The sequence below is a fragment of the Anarrhichthys ocellatus genome, unplaced genomic scaffold (genome assembly GCF_004355925.1).
Source record: "Anarrhichthys ocellatus isolate YVR2014 unplaced genomic scaffold, GSC_Weel_1.0 scaffold18, whole genome shotgun sequence".
NCBI lineage: Eukaryota > Metazoa > Chordata > Actinopteri > Perciformes > Anarhichadidae > Anarrhichthys > Anarrhichthys ocellatus.
Window position 1 is genome coordinate 5,390,534 of NW_022280048.1, and position 16,743 is coordinate 5,407,276.

General features: G+C 43.3%; 3 protein-coding genes across 4 annotated transcripts in view; all 3 read right to left on the bottom strand.

Annotated features, from left to right (window-relative positions):
• The window catches only part of dhrs11a (dehydrogenase/reductase 11a), a 12,850-nt gene extending 5,806 nt beyond the window's left edge, over nt 1-7,044 (bottom strand). The window contains exon 1 of the mRNA XM_031857246.1: nt 6,641-7,044. Within this exon, the coding sequence (XP_031713106.1) occupies nt 6,641-6,772 (132 nt within the window). The 5' untranslated portion in view covers nt 6,773-7,044. The remainder of the gene's footprint in view (nt 1-6,640) is intronic.
• Nucleotides 7,045-8,215: 1,171 nt separating this feature from the next.
• On the bottom strand, nt 8,216-13,898 carry ggnbp2 (gametogenetin binding protein 2). Of its 2 annotated transcripts, none has more exons than XM_031857582.1 (14): nt 13,758-13,898; nt 12,813-12,938; nt 12,521-12,601; nt 12,158-12,411; nt 11,780-11,878; nt 11,276-11,389; nt 10,974-11,183; nt 10,654-10,828; nt 10,364-10,552; nt 10,093-10,261; nt 9,322-9,447; nt 9,076-9,221; nt 8,782-8,991; nt 8,216-8,510 (listed from the first exon to the last, which is right to left on the bottom strand). In XM_031857582.1, the coding sequence occupies exons 2-14, from the start codon at nt 12,903-12,905 to the stop codon at nt 8,307-8,309; spliced, it is 2,070 nt and encodes a 689-aa protein (XP_031713442.1). In that variant the 5' UTR covers nt 12,906-12,938; nt 13,758-13,898; the 3' UTR covers nt 8,216-8,306. The 2 variants fall into 2 exon arrangements, with proteins under 2 accessions (XP_031713442.1, XP_031713443.1); XM_031857583.1 differs by lacking the exon at nt 13,758-13,898 and adding an exon at nt 13,506-13,734.
• A 483-nt stretch (nt 13,899-14,381) lies between these two features.
• Nucleotides 14,382-16,599, bottom strand: pigw (phosphatidylinositol glycan anchor biosynthesis, class W). Its single transcript, XM_031857456.1, has 2 exons — nt 16,494-16,599; nt 14,382-16,070 (listed from the first exon to the last, which is right to left on the bottom strand). Exon 2 carries the CDS (start codon nt 16,065-16,067, stop codon nt 14,574-14,576), a length of 1,494 nt encoding a protein of 497 aa, XP_031713316.1. The 5' UTR covers nt 16,068-16,070; nt 16,494-16,599; the 3' UTR covers nt 14,382-14,573.
• Nucleotides 16,600-16,743: the final 144 nt, after the last annotated feature.

The following is a 16,743-nucleotide window of genomic DNA, read 5'->3' on the forward strand; positions in this document are numbered from 1 at the left end:
GGGGGCTGTTAGGCTCCACAATGCATGGAACATCATTGTCCTGTTCATCAATCATTCACCCGCTCACGTGGAGCTGGTGCAAATGGACCAGGGGAAAACGACTCGCTAGAGAAGTGGGAGGGGATGAAAATAAATAAATAAATAAATAAAGCTGCCAAAACGCTAAAAGCAGACAAGATATAAGTGGTGAGCCAGATCAATAGCACGAGGCGGCAGCCATGAGCGGAGAGCGCTGAGAAATTAGATTTGTCTCAGGTTAACTCGGGAGGTCTCGCAGACAAGAGATGGATTGTGTTATAGGCCACTGTGCCCCCTCTTATTGTCTGAAAAGACGGGTAGACGGTTCAAAAAAAAATAATACAAATGTGTAATGCAGCCCCCCCCCCCCCTCCTCTCTTAATCCTTCGTGTCCCAACTCTTAAGTACCTGTGACACACAAAACTATTTTGCCTGTCAAAATGCATTCTCGTCCTCATTACTGACACTGTTACCCACTGATCACAAAAAAAGTGTGTGGAAGGAGGGAGGAGTAGAGGGCGGCTTGGCAGCCAGAAAGAGAAATAGAAGGAAAGGGAGAAAACAAAACCTGAGGCCCGCTGCATTAAAAACACATTCACATCTCAGTATGTGTTGCTCTATGAGGAGAACGGCACAGGATGGGGTCCTGCAGGCAAGGAGAAATCCACCCAATAGATGAATTCACATTAAGACTAATTTAGAGCTACCATGACATTTCACCAGGAGCCAAATGAAATAAGTGAAGGGGAAATTCATTCTTTGTTTGTCGGTTCCTTTTCTGAAAACTAACAAGAAGGTCTCTGAGAAACACATCCAGTTGAGACACTTTATTCTTTACTGTAGCCCTCTCCATCGCTCACTGCTCAGCTGAACTACGGTGTGACATAAAAATAGACTCTTTCAAGTTGTTTTTACTGTGTCTCTTGTTTGCACTATTCTGCTGTAATCCTGTAAATGTCCCCGCTGCGGGACCAATAAAGGATTATTTTATCTTATCTTTAGCCTGAGCACAATCATACTGACTGTGGGGGTCAAAGGTGATAGCAGGTCATAGGGCAAATGAGTTGATTTAATCAACAGGTCTGTAAAATTGAGTTCCTCCACAAAGAATCACACACAAAAGCACCACTTTAAACCAGAGATGTGCTCATAAGTTTGATGGAAACGATTCATTAATCATGAAATGAAAAGCATAAGAAACGATGAAAATCGACTAAAGACTAAAGAAAAAGACAGATTAGTCTACTAATCGACTAAAAGGGGGCGGCCCTAGCAGGCTGTATAAAAGCATTGCAGCAGAGAATAAAGTTGGGTGTGCGATCATCTCTTCTTCACACACTGAGACTGCCACCAAAAGGTCCAAAAGTCTGACAGGACGGCTTTTACAGCACTTCCTTCAACATGGTCTCGAGATAAGAAACATAATTAGGCTCTTTGTTGGTAACTACACTCATTGACAGACTTCTGGGGACTTCTAATCAAGGAATACGTTTCAACACTTAACCTAAATGACCGTTGAACCTAAAACATGGCGCCTGAGCAAATACAAAAAACACCATTGTCTGTAAAAACAAGTACATGCCGTCTTTAGTCACACATTCACATGGGCATCATATGATGAAAAACACCATCTCTCCGGTTCTCTTGTTTGTAGTTGAAACACGCTGAAGCTTCCTGCTCGTGAACCAGCATCCATCACGTGTCTCGTGTGATGAGTGATCACCTGCACCTGACGCCGCTCATCTGTTCAACAGCTTTGCTCTCGTCGCGGGGTCGTAGCTGGTTGGAGCTACGCGCCACAGCGTTATGCGTGCTGACTTTTACATAACTACAAACCCAGAGCAGCAGAAAACCAGACGAAAAGGAGAGTCTTGTGGAGACTGTGTGGATCGGACGCGTCCAACATTAAAAAAAAACCTTTTCAAGATGCACCAGTCCGAGCTGGGTCCTTCAAACAACAACCAAACACCCAGCAACGAATCCAATTTGGCCACAGTCGGAGCGACAACAATCCAATTTGCATTCTTTCTCGTCGACCCCCCCCTTTATGGAAAAACTGAACTTGGCGAACTCAACTTGTCTCCGTGTTTGTGTTGTATACTCATAAAATGATTTCACCACAGAGAGAGCTTTCCTTTGCACTCTGCTCGGTCTCTGCTACAAATAAACATTCAACAACAAGCGCTGGCCTGCTTCTGCCGCTGCACTTAGCGTCTGTACGGTGACGTCTTCCTCCCGCCGCACATCTTGAGGCCTCCGCTCGAGCACGCAGGCGCACTCTCGCAGAGAGGAGATTTCCGGAAAGTCTTCAACAGGACAGGACAGGAAGCGCCCCACCTATGATAGCAGGAGGCCCGGAGGGGGGGGGGCATGTCAATGCCGGTAAACCTTACACCCTGAAAGGTGATGAGCACAGAGAGGACGGCAGTGGTGGCTCACGGGGGGGCACTGAGCTGCCGAGACCGATCAGACTGTTAATTATATAAGACCCTGGTGATTTATTAGCAGTAATTAAAAACACTCCTGACATGATTTTCGTAGTGATTAAAGTGAGAATTAATGAAGAAAAGTGACATCTTTCAATCCAATCGGTATCCATCCATCCATCCATCCATCAATTCCCTACCTATCCTACTGGCTATTTCTATACTGGATAGTATCTAGACACTGGCTGTGTCTAGATACTTGTGAGTCACCGGTATCCTCTGGCCCGCTGCTTTGGGAGGATTCATATATGAGGAAATGCTGCCATTTGTTGCGCCGGTGACAACGTTGCGTCTCCTTATTAGTTAGGTATAAGTCTTTGTCAGCTCAAGTGGAAAAACCGTGCAGTCAGTGGAAAAGCGTTCTGCTTGGGTAAGACAAACGCTTGTGAGCATGACGAAGAAGCCGCGAGGTAACTCAATGAACTCGGGAGAAAATTGACAGGGGAAATAAAAAAACAGCAACTGTGCAGGTGAAGATAGCGGCTGCGATTGTTTTCTGACAGCCGATGGGTTTTTATAATAAAAGAACAATAATTTAACAACCAGCTAAATCTACATTTTGCACATCACGCAAATCACTAAAAAAATAAAATAAAACAGAAAAGTATACAAAGAAGCACAGACAAAGACTAAACGAGAGATAGAAACAAAGTGAGGCAGAGGTTTGAGACAAAGAGTAAATCTGTCAGACCCGACCCACTTCAAATCCTTTCTGGGGTGATATCTGTTCACTGTGAAGTCACAGGCTGTCCAGACACAACTCACAGGAGGTGGTTGGGACAGCGTCAGGTTTGCAGACAAGTGAGACACGGATTGTCTTTTATTGTGTCACCTCAGCTTTTGAAGCATGACTGAGTGCCTTTTACCGAAGTCGGTCAGCCAAGGTCTTAAATTAACCTCCTGGCTTCACTTATTAATTCAGAATTCACTCACTTGCATAAACGTTGCTTTGGCTAGTCACAAAAAAAGAAAAAAGAAAAAAAAAAGAAGTGTAGAGGCGACTGCTTTGTGCAGAGCTACATTAACAGGCAGCCAATTGGGAACTATGACAAAACTTTCAAAACAGGCAAAGACCTGAATTTGAATACAGCCAATGTATTCAAATGCTATTTTCTCAGACGGCCATCAGCATTGACCGTCCAGATTTGGAGAAAAAATGAATTAAAAATAAATGATCTTCTTTGGACATATTTCATGCAGAATATCTTCCCAGTCTCTTGCTAAGCCGAAAACCACACCACAAATCTGTTCAGCATTGAAAACCCACAAATCATGTTTGCTAGATTTATACAAAAACATAAAAGTACAACTTATGGTGTTATATTGGAAAGGCGCAGGCGCTTACTTACACTCATAATAGCAACTATGATTAAAAACCAGGTTATGGTAGATTCAGATGGAAAATTGCTAGATTATATTACAACAACCAAATTTAGCAAACATATAAAATGTCTTTCATCTAAATTCATAACAACGTAATAGAATTCCCCTGCCAAATGGGGGAAAAGAAAAGTAATGAATAGTAGTCTTAAATCTAATATTTGCGTTTTAAATGGGGGATTATTTAAGTTGTTGCAATCGGCAACTGGCGTCCATCCTCCCATAGCTGTGTATGTACTCCTGCATCCCCTTGTGCTAGGTCAGCAGATATAACAAACCCAACATATGGGCTATGTGAGCCACACTGCAATCTACCAGCTGCAGTGGACGTCCTCTACTTCTGAGTCAGATTCTCAAAAGTCCTATGAGGCCGCTTCTAAAGCTTTTACGTCCCCAAACAATACATTGTGTGTGCCGTGAGATGTGTGTGCCGTGAGATAAACGCGTCTCGCACTGGCCTCTGAGGGTTTCACAAGAGTTAACGAGAAGCTGTGTTGCTGCTACTTGGACGCATCCCCGTCGTCTCCATTCCTGCACAAGGCCCATGGTGACCACACGTCTCCCTTCGGCCCGTTGCTCCCCTGCTGCCAATTCTACAGTCTCACAGACAGGCCAAACAATGCCGCAGCCGGGACTCTCCACTCCGCTGTCTGCGTGTTTTATTTACGCCGCAATCTACGACATTTGAATACATTCATCCTTTCATTGTCGTTTTTTTAAAATCTGGTCTACTACGAGTGTGAATGTTGCTGTTGGACGATACTGACATCAAAAGCAAAAGTAGAAGAATGACACACCAAAAGGGAAGTCATAAACAGTGGCTTAGTGATGGACACTTGCACTCTCCACTAGCAGCATGCCAGGTTTGGCACAACTACAGCAAGAACCCAGTTTACGTTGCAACGGGTACAATACTGGCTTTGTCCCTCAACTCACACAAACAACTCTCTGAGGTCTTGTACAAGTGATGAAATCCGATGGGAATGGGAGCGATGGAAACACGTCACTCTGCACTACCTGGTATCAATAGTTCTACCAAATATTGAGTTAGTTTAATCTTTTCTTTCATGTATCATAATAAGAAGAGTTGAGATTGTTCTGGCTGTGATGTGGTCAGCTCTTAAATGCCCAATGGTTGTATTATGTAAAAGTACTATGAAAAGGTTGAAAATGTTGTGACCTTGTTTTGTCACACACGGGCTGAAACAAGCTGCTGCAGTTCACTATTGACAGCCGGGACCATGTGACCAGAATATGAATGGAGGGAGGCTATTTATTGCACAATTCACACTCACTGTATGCATGTATGGGCATGTATGGGCATGTGTGTGTGGTGTGTGTGTGTGTGTATGTGTAGTTAAGTTGGAGAAAATGCTTGCATGCAATAGAAACAAGACCTAACTGGAATATGTAAGAATTCCTTATTTTAACACTAGGAAGAACAACAACAAAAAAGATCGATGTAAGAAAAAGTAAGAATTGATATGACGACTACGACAAAATGTAACTTGTGATGCATTATTCACACAAGTGGATGTACTAAGGTGACATTCTACGGTATAACGCCTAAACATTCAAATATGACAGTGCTGTTAACAACCACAGGCCTGCTAAGCTAGAGTACTCTGCTTCAAAGAACAACACATTAGCTGTCTAAAAGGTGTCTGAACGTAGGCCTTCGGCAGCCCAGTGCTGGGACGAGTGGGGGCTTAATTATTGGCTGACAAGATAAGCAACGTGCACGGCCCTGGGGCTTATGGTTAGGCAAGAGTTAGTGGAGTGGGGCCACTGACTGCAATAGCCCTGGCTTCTGCCTTCCGGTCTGTATCCCCCTTTGGAATGAATTATTTTTTTAAATTACAGCCATAAAGTCACTGGTTTGATAGGCGGACGATTATCGATGATTATCGTAGTGGTTGTTAGTTAAGCTCTATTGTTGTACAGCTAATGAAGCAATGAGCTCAAACATATGAACATGTAATATATACTGGATAGTGATCGGAAAAGCCCTTCATGTACACTAGACAGTACTTAATATATATTTGGTGTCCCACCAGACACTGACACATCTCTCTGAATCTATGGAGAGGTAGTTTGCCTCTACCTGAACAGACCGTGCATTACTGCAGGGTGAGCCACTAGCTCCTGTCCCACATGATGGCCAGTTGTTCTCAGGTATCTCCCTCTCTGGCCTGTCACCAGGAGAGACATGCTGCATCCTCTGCTGCTGCTGCTGACCCTAACCTCTAACCTCTCTGGAGAAGGTCAATCAAAAGAGAGTGATTTTTCCAAGAAAGGATTAATAATACAGAGATTATTACAGATTAGGGGGCTGAGGGATATGCAGAGTGATGCTGGTTTTAGGCGCATCGCATTTGATGGGTGGTACCGTGAGCCAATCCGGGGTACAATAAAAATCCTGTAATATTCATATGGGAAATCTGAACAGATCGGGATTTAGCTAACGTCATGGTTTATAGCGTTTATGATGGCACAGTTACTCTGGTAACGTCAGTTATTTTGGATTTAACATCCTTGTTACGGTAAAACTATTAGGATGAATGCGGTACTTTTTATTTCAACAGCGTCCACGGGGCTAAAGGTTTCTACCTGAAGTTGTGAAGCTAACGTTAGCTAACAGTTAACGTGTGTTAGCTAACGTTAGTTTGTTGTTGCTCCAACAGAGCTAGCTTATCTGTTGAGTACAGACAGACTATTTCACAGGTGTTGTAATTGGTATTAAATTAAATGCCCACCTCTATTTTGTCCACATTCCTGGCACAGCCGACCACCCTCATGCCTTGCTGGACCAGTGCCCGAGCTACAGCCGCTCCAATGCCCACCGAGGCTCCGGTCACCAGGGCCACTCTGCCTTTCCACCGCTCCATCTCCACAGCACTGTCTCCACCGGTACTGTACGCGAAACAACGGCTCCCGTGCTGCTCCTGTCTGCTCAGTTCAAGCTGTCACAGTTGTCAGTAAGGTATGTTCAAAATGAGGGATGCAGCAGCTACAGCCTCCCGTCTCAGACCGCCCAGCATCCAGGACAGACAGCGGCGGACAGTGTGCCTGAGCCCGGATCCATGCGCTGCTCTGGATGAAATATGAAGAGCCCTGCCGTGAGTAAATGTTTGGTTCATACCACCTCCCACTTGCTTTTTGAGCCCCGATGCCGAGCTGCATTGAGAGCTCTCCGTGTGTTGTCATCTACCGCCGCCTGCTGGAGAAACACTAAATAACACAAGAAGTGTTTCGCATGACAGTTCCCTTGGACAATTCCCCGTAATCACAAGGTTCTGGTCTGGAGATGTTCTACAACAGTAAATAAAGTAGTTTTGATAGTTATGTTATTTTAGATATCAATACTGAGATACTCCGTTATGCCGCTCCAACACCACCGATGTTTTAAGAGATGTCTTCAAAACAAAACTAAGGATTAAATCAGAAACATGACATTTACACATATTCAATATATTTAATAGTCAGTCAGTCGGTCATATATATAATTTATTTATATATATAAATAAATAAAATGTAGGCTACTCTACCTGATGAAACAGCAATAAATGATCCATGGTGATGAAAATATATCCCTTATATAACTTCAACCAGTTTAACAAAGCCTACATTTTAAGCATTCAGAAATTACAAAGCTACAGCCTATTTAGTTTACTATCATTACAGACGGGGCATTTCCTTTGCAAGGACAAACTGGTCCCAGACTGTCACACTTCACAGTCCTACTGGTCCTGTGTCGAGTGTTCAACGGTAAGACCAGGACAAAGTGGCTCACAGAATAAGAACCCTACTCTTTATCCATCTTCTAAAATAAAAATGTACATACAAGGTCAATAAAAACACAACAAAATGATAATGCATATTAATAAATATTTTTTATTTAGTAAATTTTGCACATTGCGCTCTCAACATCACACCCAAATCATTATTACAAATGGATGTTTATTCTCTGTAAAATCTTTATATTTAGAATTTCTGTACACATTTAATGGTACAACCTTTACCACTACACTGAAGTGTCACCAAAGAGAGAAAAACAAACATAAAATAAGACTCCTAAAATGTATCCCTAAATGTCACAGCTTGCAAAACTTTGCCGATTATGGAATCCACTGTGCTCTTACCCGACAACCCGTTACCCTACAGAGGACCACCAACAAATAGCTAGGCTTGGTCGAAGAGAACAATTACATGTGAGAAAGTGGCCAAGAAATGAGATGGAGAAGTGTGTTGGTGTACAAGTGAAAAAGAGAGATGATCAACAGAAAGTAAGAATCACATTTACTTTGAAGGAGAAATGTCCGAACAAGACATCAAATGTATTTCATCATTATTTATTTTCTAAAGATGTTGCAGCAGTGGTGACGAGTGTTTTCCCCAGGAGAAGATGCCCCATAAGTGCAGTTAGTTGACACTGGTGGTGGTAAACCACTTTACACAGACTGGCTTACTCCGCTCAGCGGCACGGCAGTAGTTGGTGAACTTCTCCTTCAGGAGTTGTCTGTACTGGTGGCGGTTGTTGTAGAAGGACCGGTTTCTTTCCAAAAACGCCTGGATTTCATCCTGTGTCAGACAGTTCTCTTCATCTGAAGTCACTTCTGAATCCTCCTGTATTAGGAACACAGCCGCAGTGCCGAAGGTTACATAAGAGCCAGAATCAAACCAGTGTATTCATTCATTCTCATTAGGAAAAAGTGGCATGCAGTTAAGTATAAAGAATACAAGACTAAACCTTTCATACAGCAGATATGTTTTACTTAGAAGGGCCAGTTGTCATCATGCATAAAGGCTCAGTAGCATGGCAGAGCTGTAACCACTCAAATGATTTCCTGTGAGAAAAGTATATTTCTGAGCATCTTAAAGTACATTTCTCACTGACCAGAAGTTCCATGAGACTTGCGTTTCCCTCTGGAGGCCTCGCGTCAAGGCTGTTAGTTTGAGTTGCTTTCCGTGGCAATCGCAGTGCAATGCTGGCAAATGCGTCGCCACATATGGAGGAAGGCATTTCTTTGGTTCGGCACGTGTGCGAGGATGGAGGACCGTGGCCTGTCGTGTTCCCATCTGACACACGACCGTCACCTTTTTGTCCCTGTGGAAATATGCATACTTTCGTTGATACACAGCGTTAAATATTCTGCTTGGAGGATATGAAGTCTACAGTTTGCTCTCTCACCTGATCGCTGCATAAACCCTTGCCCTTCCTTTTCTTCTTTTTACTCTTGCATTGAGGGTTTTCCACAGAGTGTGGCCAGCAGTCTACACAACTGTCTATTCCATCCTCCTTGTCTTTAGCACAGTGATGGGCATTCGAGTCATCTACTGCAGAAGGTAGACAAAGACATGATTGTAAGTAAAGCAAGATGTGTTTAAAAAGACCCTGAAATGGTTTCTCAGTATCTTAGAGCGGCTTAAACCAGACCTGCATCATCATGGTTACACAGTCTCTCGGAGCAGGCGATATAAGAACCGTCTCGCGATCCCATCTCACTGCCCTCCATACTGGAGGAGTAGCCGCAGTCACTGCCATTGCTGTGGGGGGGGGAATCTGTAGAAACGCATGGAAAAACAAGTATGAACACAGGTTTAAGGGTCACTATTCAAACGTGGGGGGACTAAAAAGTAAATATACAAAAAGTTCCTGACTTTTTCAAATAGTCTGTAAGTGCAACAAAGTAGTTTGCCTCGTGGTCCTGCAGCGGCGTGCTTGAAATGCACTACTTCCCTGTCATTTCAGTAAACTGAAAAGACACCAAAAGGATCTTTGAGGCGGTGTGTCTGTTTGGGGTTCCAACAAAGACAAGGCTGTTTGATGCACCAGAAACGAGTGGAGCAACATCAACTGTACAACCTCGTCCGATTGGCTACTTTTCGCCACCCTCAGCAGAAAAAGAAGCTAATAAAATAGCTGCATTGTTTCATTAAAGGAATTTCAGGAAAATTACAGAATTGGATATAAAAAAAAACAAAACATGATACTAAGATTCCAAGCTGCACCACACAGTCAAGTGTCAAAGTGCAGTTGTATTAAACCGCATGAGAAGATATTTGACGACGGTAAACTGGGGGGCAGAGCTTATGGTATATGGGTTGAGTTTGAATGAATCAACAAATTACGTGTTAATTCAAATTTGTTTGAACTCGACTGCTTAATAAAAACGTGACAGCCTTGGCGGCCTGTGTGCATTCTTACCCGGTTTGATGTCGTCTGGGCAGCTACAGGAAGGGCTTCCATTGGCGGTGATGCTCTGATCACATCTGGTCGTCTCCTCTTCCTCCTCCTCTTCCTCCTCTTCCTCCTCCTCCTCCTCCTCGGGGCTACCACAGACCTTGCAAGTGCCTTCCACAGACTCAAGAGAACCCTGCAACACACCAAATGGGACCTAAATAAATACAGGCAAACAGATGTGCAGCTGCAGATTAAAACAGTTATGTGCAAGGAGAGCTTCATGTCCCACACGTACCTCAACCAGATTTGTCTCCTTGTCCTCTCCCTCCTGTTCAGATACGTCAAAGCCGCACTTGTTTTTGCGACGATTTTTTCGCTTTTGCCTCTTTTTCTCCTGCTTCAGCTCTTTGGCCCTCTCCTCCTCAGACAGCTCCTCAACAAACTGCTCTAGCCGACTGATCCCCTGCATCTTCTCCACGGCCATCTAGGAGCAGGTTATAAGTACATTATCACACAGCCATAACACATTTATCATCTGATGAATCGGCCTCAAATGATACCATACAGACACAAGCTTAGAAGTACCTCAAAACTTTTGCGTAGTGCGTCAATTCCCAAGTGGAACAATATCTGCCACGTCTGCTCCTCTGCTCGTAGTTTCTGCCAGATCCTGTGCAGCCGCTCGTACAGGTGAATACCGAGACAGGTCAGGACTTCTTCTTGTGCAATGTCAATGGTCTTGGCATGCCGCTCTCTGCGTCTGAAAAAAAGCAATTATCATCAACCGAATGTGTGAATAGATTGAAAGGAACATGGCATGACAGAAAATGCCTCAAATGAAACCGACTTGCTCAATGGTAAAAGGCAGCCCTGTAGTTTTTTTCCCTGTATGAACCTTCACTTACTCATAGCCTCCTGCAAACTCGGGCTCCGCCCGGCCCAGGAGGTGAGCGATGAAGTCAGTCTCACAGCACACGTGGATGTGGCGTTCGTGGGGGCAACAGCATAGTCCCTCATACAAGGCGGCGCAATACCCCTTCTCTTTACTGCAGTCCAACTCCCCCACCAGGATGTTGTACGCCCTCAGCACTTTATTCTTGCAGTCGGTGCAAAATCTGCAGACAACAAAGTGCTACACAGTTAATGGGGTTCTTTCCAAACCTCAAACAGCATTTTGGAAAGAAAGGCTATGATAGCCACACGTCACCTGTGTTTACGCAAGTATGTCTCCAGGGTCTCTAAGAGACAAGCGCTATCAATGAGGACCACCTCGTCCCTGCACTCCTGAGACATCAGCTCCCACACATCCATCCAGCTTCCCCTGTAAGCAAACATACAACTATTATAGCTATGCCATCAAAATGCACAGTGATCATCTCTTAAACCTGCAACTAATTTGTATATATTGACCATAGAGGGGAAAAAAAGAAACATCAAAATGGTACACAGTGATGACTGGCCTAGAACAGAGACGTTCTGGAGGCTGGAGATGCACAAGCAGGTTGTTTTCTAGTGTAATACGTTAAACCTGACATTCCCTTTGTGCACCCTTCACTACGTTTGGCTAGGAACAACTTAAAAACACACAGATCCTGCCTGCTGGGAAGTGTTAGTATTCCACTTCTCAAATAAAGCCTCTAATACTAATATCCTGAATTTTTGCAGAGAAAGAAACTGATACAGATAAAAACAAAATGGTAATATTACTCACCCCAAGGGTTTAGGTTTGTGTGTGTCTAAGGAGTGTAACTGGCAGCGTTTGTTCTTTTTACTTTTTGGAATGGCATCGATCATGTCATTCAACTTTGACCTGTAAAAAAAAACAATACCCCAGAATTGTTTTCAACAGTTAATTAAAAAAATACAACAGAGGAATTTGTCCACTTGCTACGTCCGACACAAAATAAGAATAAAATGACACAGTGCATCTGTACCTAAGATAACTCTGTATGTGCATAGTTTGAAGTTTGGATTTTTTGTTCCCTCTGTTTTTAACCTAACAAAAGCACTTGCTCATATTCAATGAAAAACTGTTAGTTTTGTCTGTTCTCTTTTGATACACGGTATGATGGATTTGGCAGCATCTTACCCGTGGACGTAGAAGAGGGTGTAGAGCTTCTTTACATCTGCTAAACAGGCTTTGGTGACAGAGAGCATGCCCGCGGGTTTCACTGTGAGGGGCTCCAAGGCTGGGTTCCCCGATTCCACCAAATGGGAGAAGAGGCGCTCCACACTTCGTCTGCAGCCCACACATGGCACCAGCTGAGCTAATCCACCGAACACCTCTCGGGATGTCACCACCATGGCGACATTCAAGTCCTGTTCCGTCAACTTGGAGTGGTACTAAAGGCCGAGGAATCACGCATCGGTTACCACTTTGTTTGACAGGTCACATGATGATAAAACTACACACTCATCAGCTCCTGTGCACGGACAAATTAAAACTACTCACCTGGGAAAATTGTTTCCAACGAGACGCGTTTATTTCTTGGCTGTCAACATCCATGACACTGTCAGAAAATTCCATCACCATCTGACGACAAGAAATAATATACATCAGTTAACGTACATTATGGGAACTAACGTATTTCAGGCATGATGATAATGAGGCAAGATCGTCTTTATGGTTGTTAAAACATATACTTTAATGCCACAAAAATGTCTTTTTTTACTTGAACACCTTTACACCTGTGGCTTTTAAAGGCATTCTCCTTGTGGTGAAATATGTGGGAAAGCTTACTGACCGTGAGGCTCTCATCGATATACAGGGGGATCTGTCTGGAGAGAAATGGGTAGTCCTCTTCCCCCTCCCTGCATACTGCTACCAGACGTGCCATGACCTCTTCAGGCTCGGCTGTGGTGAAACTAACCTGCAGACGACACACAAGAGGAGACCCACTGATCACATTGGACATCAGCACAGGCTACACTAAGCTAATGCTAATCTATTGCAGGTCATTGGGGGCTAACTGCAACATCACCTTGTCACTACAAGCTATTTTACAGACCAAAAAGTCAATAACACGTGGTACAAAACGCAGGCCATTCACTGATTTAACGTTTCACTGTTGAAGTACAAACAGGTTTGTCTTGTACCAGATTAGACCAGCTGGCGTTAAGTTAGCAAGACAACGATAGCTTGGAGGAGGGAAACTGGAACAACGTTTCGTTTTAGTTCGTGAGCTCTGTTTGTAGCTGTATTGGCTAAAATTATTTAAATAAACGACAGGATCAATCACGCAAACGATATATGTTGGGCAATATATAAAGCAGTAACCGGCGGCTAACCAGTTAACTAACGTTAGCCTGCTAGCTAATATCATTTGCCAGTACACTTTTATAAATTGAGGAAGCCGGTCAGTGTATTATATGCACAATGTTTCCAAGCTATTACTTTATACTGACCTCAATAGTACATTAACAAATAATATACGTACCGCAATATCGTTTGTCTACGCCCTGTGGATGCCAGCAAACTTGGCTAACTTACTTGTTAGCATCGCTGTCCTACACAGCTAACGTTAGCGAGCTTGAATACAGCTCATATAAAGTTGAACTGGGTGACTAGCTATTTAGCAACAGTCACTTCCATTAGCTTCTCTCACTAACGTTTGACATATCGACCATAATCTGCCACGGTGACACAGCAAAGGTGCATCTGAATAACAGCAATCATTGTGGTTACTCACCCGCTTCTGAAAGTTCCCTATAAAAAGAATAAACAAGTGCGACAGTGAGCGAGGCTGCTACGGTGTCGGAATCTTCATTACCGATTTCACCTTTGACCCTTTTACGTCGTCGCTGGTGTTGTAATGCGCGTGGCCTCAAGGGGGCGCTTTATTTATATATTATTGTTAAAGAGAAAAGTGCTACGTTCACACAATTAAAGCTGTTACATACATTGTTTGAAGTAAGTGAGTGAGCCTTAAGGAAATTCCATTTGATTTTTTACTTGCTTGTTTCTTTGTAAACAGTTTTATATGAATAAATGATGGTGCTATATTAGATTTTAACCCTAGCCCTTTTATTTAAAATTGTATATTTGTATTGTATATATAATATATATATATAAAATATACTGTATATGTAATATATATATATTGCAGCATTATTTGAAATGCAATTTTTGCTTTCACGAAAATCTCAGATCCTGACCTGACCTCGTCTTTAAATCACAGTATATCTGATGTCAGTTCTGCAGTAGGCCCATCCCATAGAAGCAGAAAGCGTTATTTAGCAGCAACGACAAGCTGTTTTAAATACACAAAGACAAATAAAAATAATTTACAATGAGAATACACCGTGTTTGGCTTAACAGTTTATTGTAGTCCAAGTTCTCACTTAATTGGAGACACCATTTCATCAAGACACACATTTATTTGCATAAAGACGCACAATATTTACAATAGTAACTTCAGCTTTACAGAATTTCAAAGTCTGTAACTCCAGCCCCACATCAATCCTCAAAACACCCAAATGAACCTTGCAGTTTTATGAATGCAAGTTTACCAGAATTTCACTGAAATTCCATGATGATGTAAAACAAATACTACAAAGCAATTCACGAACATGTACGACAGCAGAACACACAGAGAAAATGAGCTGCTGCAAACAAGTGTGTCCACTATTGAGTTTGTCAATCCTGTCAAGACATTTGCAAGCAGGAAAAACAACAACTGATTCCTGCTGACAGCTTGAATGAGACAATGTCTTTCTATCTCAGCTGTCTTTTTGTTAGAGAGAGAGTCTGCTTGTTTCTTATGCGGATTCCACGACGAGGGTACAAGGTGACAGCCTGATGTTCTTTTCAAAAACAATAAAGCCATATCAGCAATACCAAGACAGAACAAAAAAAACAAAGACTGAGCAACACTCCAGAGGCCGAAAGGTAAGTTTGCTAAGCGGCGAGACACTGGCTCCACGAGTGTCTGACATGTGTACAAAGCAGTGTACAGGACAACACTTCCCAACAACAGGTTAAAAAGTGTTTTGAGCCACTGTCTAACGTGGGATCTTGGTTGCATCACATAGAATCCCACCTGAACTCCTGCCATGTAGATGGCTACATAGCCCACTACAGAGAATATGCCCTCCTTGTTAGCGTGCAGAAAGCTCCTTTCTCTGTCATTGTTGTGGATAATGAAAGCCTTCAGCCCTGATGTCTCCAGAGTGAACTGATAAAATCCGCTGATCAGGAGGGCAATGACCCACGACCGATTGGCTGGTAAAAAGGCCAAAAGCACAGAAGCCACAACTCTGACGATGGCTAGTGTGAAGAAAAAATTCCAGTGGACGCCGTATTCTGTCACATGCTCGTGGTAGCCAGACATTTTGAGGCTCACTAGCCTTCCCATACCAAGAACAAACAGGGGCCAGACAGCCAGGAGCTGCTTGGCGATGTGATTCACCTTGGAGCCCGAGATGTTCTTCCCCCGTGCCTCTGGACAGACCAGGGCATTTGCAAAGACATACGCTCCAACGCCAAAGTCCATAACCCCTGTCCCATAGGTTTCAGTTTTAGCATATCGCCTTGGGAAGATACTAAAGTCCACGGCAAGAATGCTGATGGCCGTTTTCACATTCACAAACACTCGAAATATAGTCACGAAGGGAAGCTGGTCGAATTGAACGTGACTCTGAAGGAAGGCGCTGACCGTGTTCTGTGTGTGCCGAGCAAAACGATGACTGTTGGCACGATAGATATAGCAAAACACACAAGCCGAAACAAAGGCCAGGCTTAGGATGACCTGGTGGAGAACGGTGCTCAGAACGGTGCATGACAGGACGAGGGGAAGGATAAGCACACAGAAGTCGAGAAGCAGGTGTGAAATCAGTGGAAGTGGCAGCGGAAGAGTACCCCTGGCCTGATGATGCAGGGTCAGAATCAGTCCTCTGCTGATGAGGCACAGCGGAGTGAGAAATGAGCCCAGGGCCACCTCCTGCAGACTGGTCCCATTGAGATTACTGACAAATGCTTCCTTCAGGTCCCTCTGAGACATGGCCTGCGAACATTCAAATGCAAATTATTATAACATGAGAGGAACATGACTGTGTTTAAGGACAAGTAAATATTAACAGTTTCATCAGACACTAGGAAACTGAACAATGGCTGCACAATGAATTTACATCCATAATGTTATTTGCACTATTTCTGAGTTAGAGGTAAAGCAAGTGTCCCCTACTTGCTTCAATTATTCAACTCTTGATGGGTTAACTTTCAGCTAAAGCTAAATGCTCAAGCTAAAAACGAAAGCTAAAAGCTAAAGCTTTGATTGTAGTTGTTTTTAGATGGTTAAACAGGGTAATTATTCACTTTCTCAGACAGTTAACTAGCACCGACCACGAGACATGGTCATAGTTCTCTAATATATTCTGCGACGGTTAATACGTGAGCAAAGTATTTCAGTGTAGTAAACTGTACTTACTACGGATGCGCCTGTTAGGCGTCGGAAATGAAGGTTCACAAAATACCTGTTTCACAGCATACCAATTTACAGTTGCTTGACGTGCCCGTCCCTGATGCTAACCCGAAGTACAATACTTCCGCATTCGGCCTCATGACGCATTCAGGACCACTCGGATTTCTGGAAACTTCCAAACTAACCAGGACTTGAGTTTCAAGCATAAAACATTGATGAAAAAATAGTCTCCCCTGAAAAACAGTACTATTGTATT

Excerpts from the sequence above, each read along its gene's own strand:
- ggnbp2 (XM_031857582.1), bottom strand. The coding sequence starts at position 12,905 with ATGGCACGTCTGGTAGCAGTATGCAGGGAGGGGGAAGAGGACTACCCA. Across the intron at positions 11,184-11,275 it reads ACATACTTGCGTAAACACAG|ATTTTGCACCGACTGCAAGA; the intron begins GTGACGTGTGGC and ends TGTTGTCTGCAG. Across the intron at positions 10,553-10,653 it reads CACTACGCAAAAGTTTTGAG|ATGGCCGTGGAGAAGATGCA; the intron begins GTACTTCTAAGC and ends ACCTGCTCCTAG.
- pigw (XM_031857456.1), bottom strand. The coding sequence starts at position 16,067 with ATGTCTCAGAGGGACCTGAAGGAAGCATTTGTCAGTAATCTCAATGGG.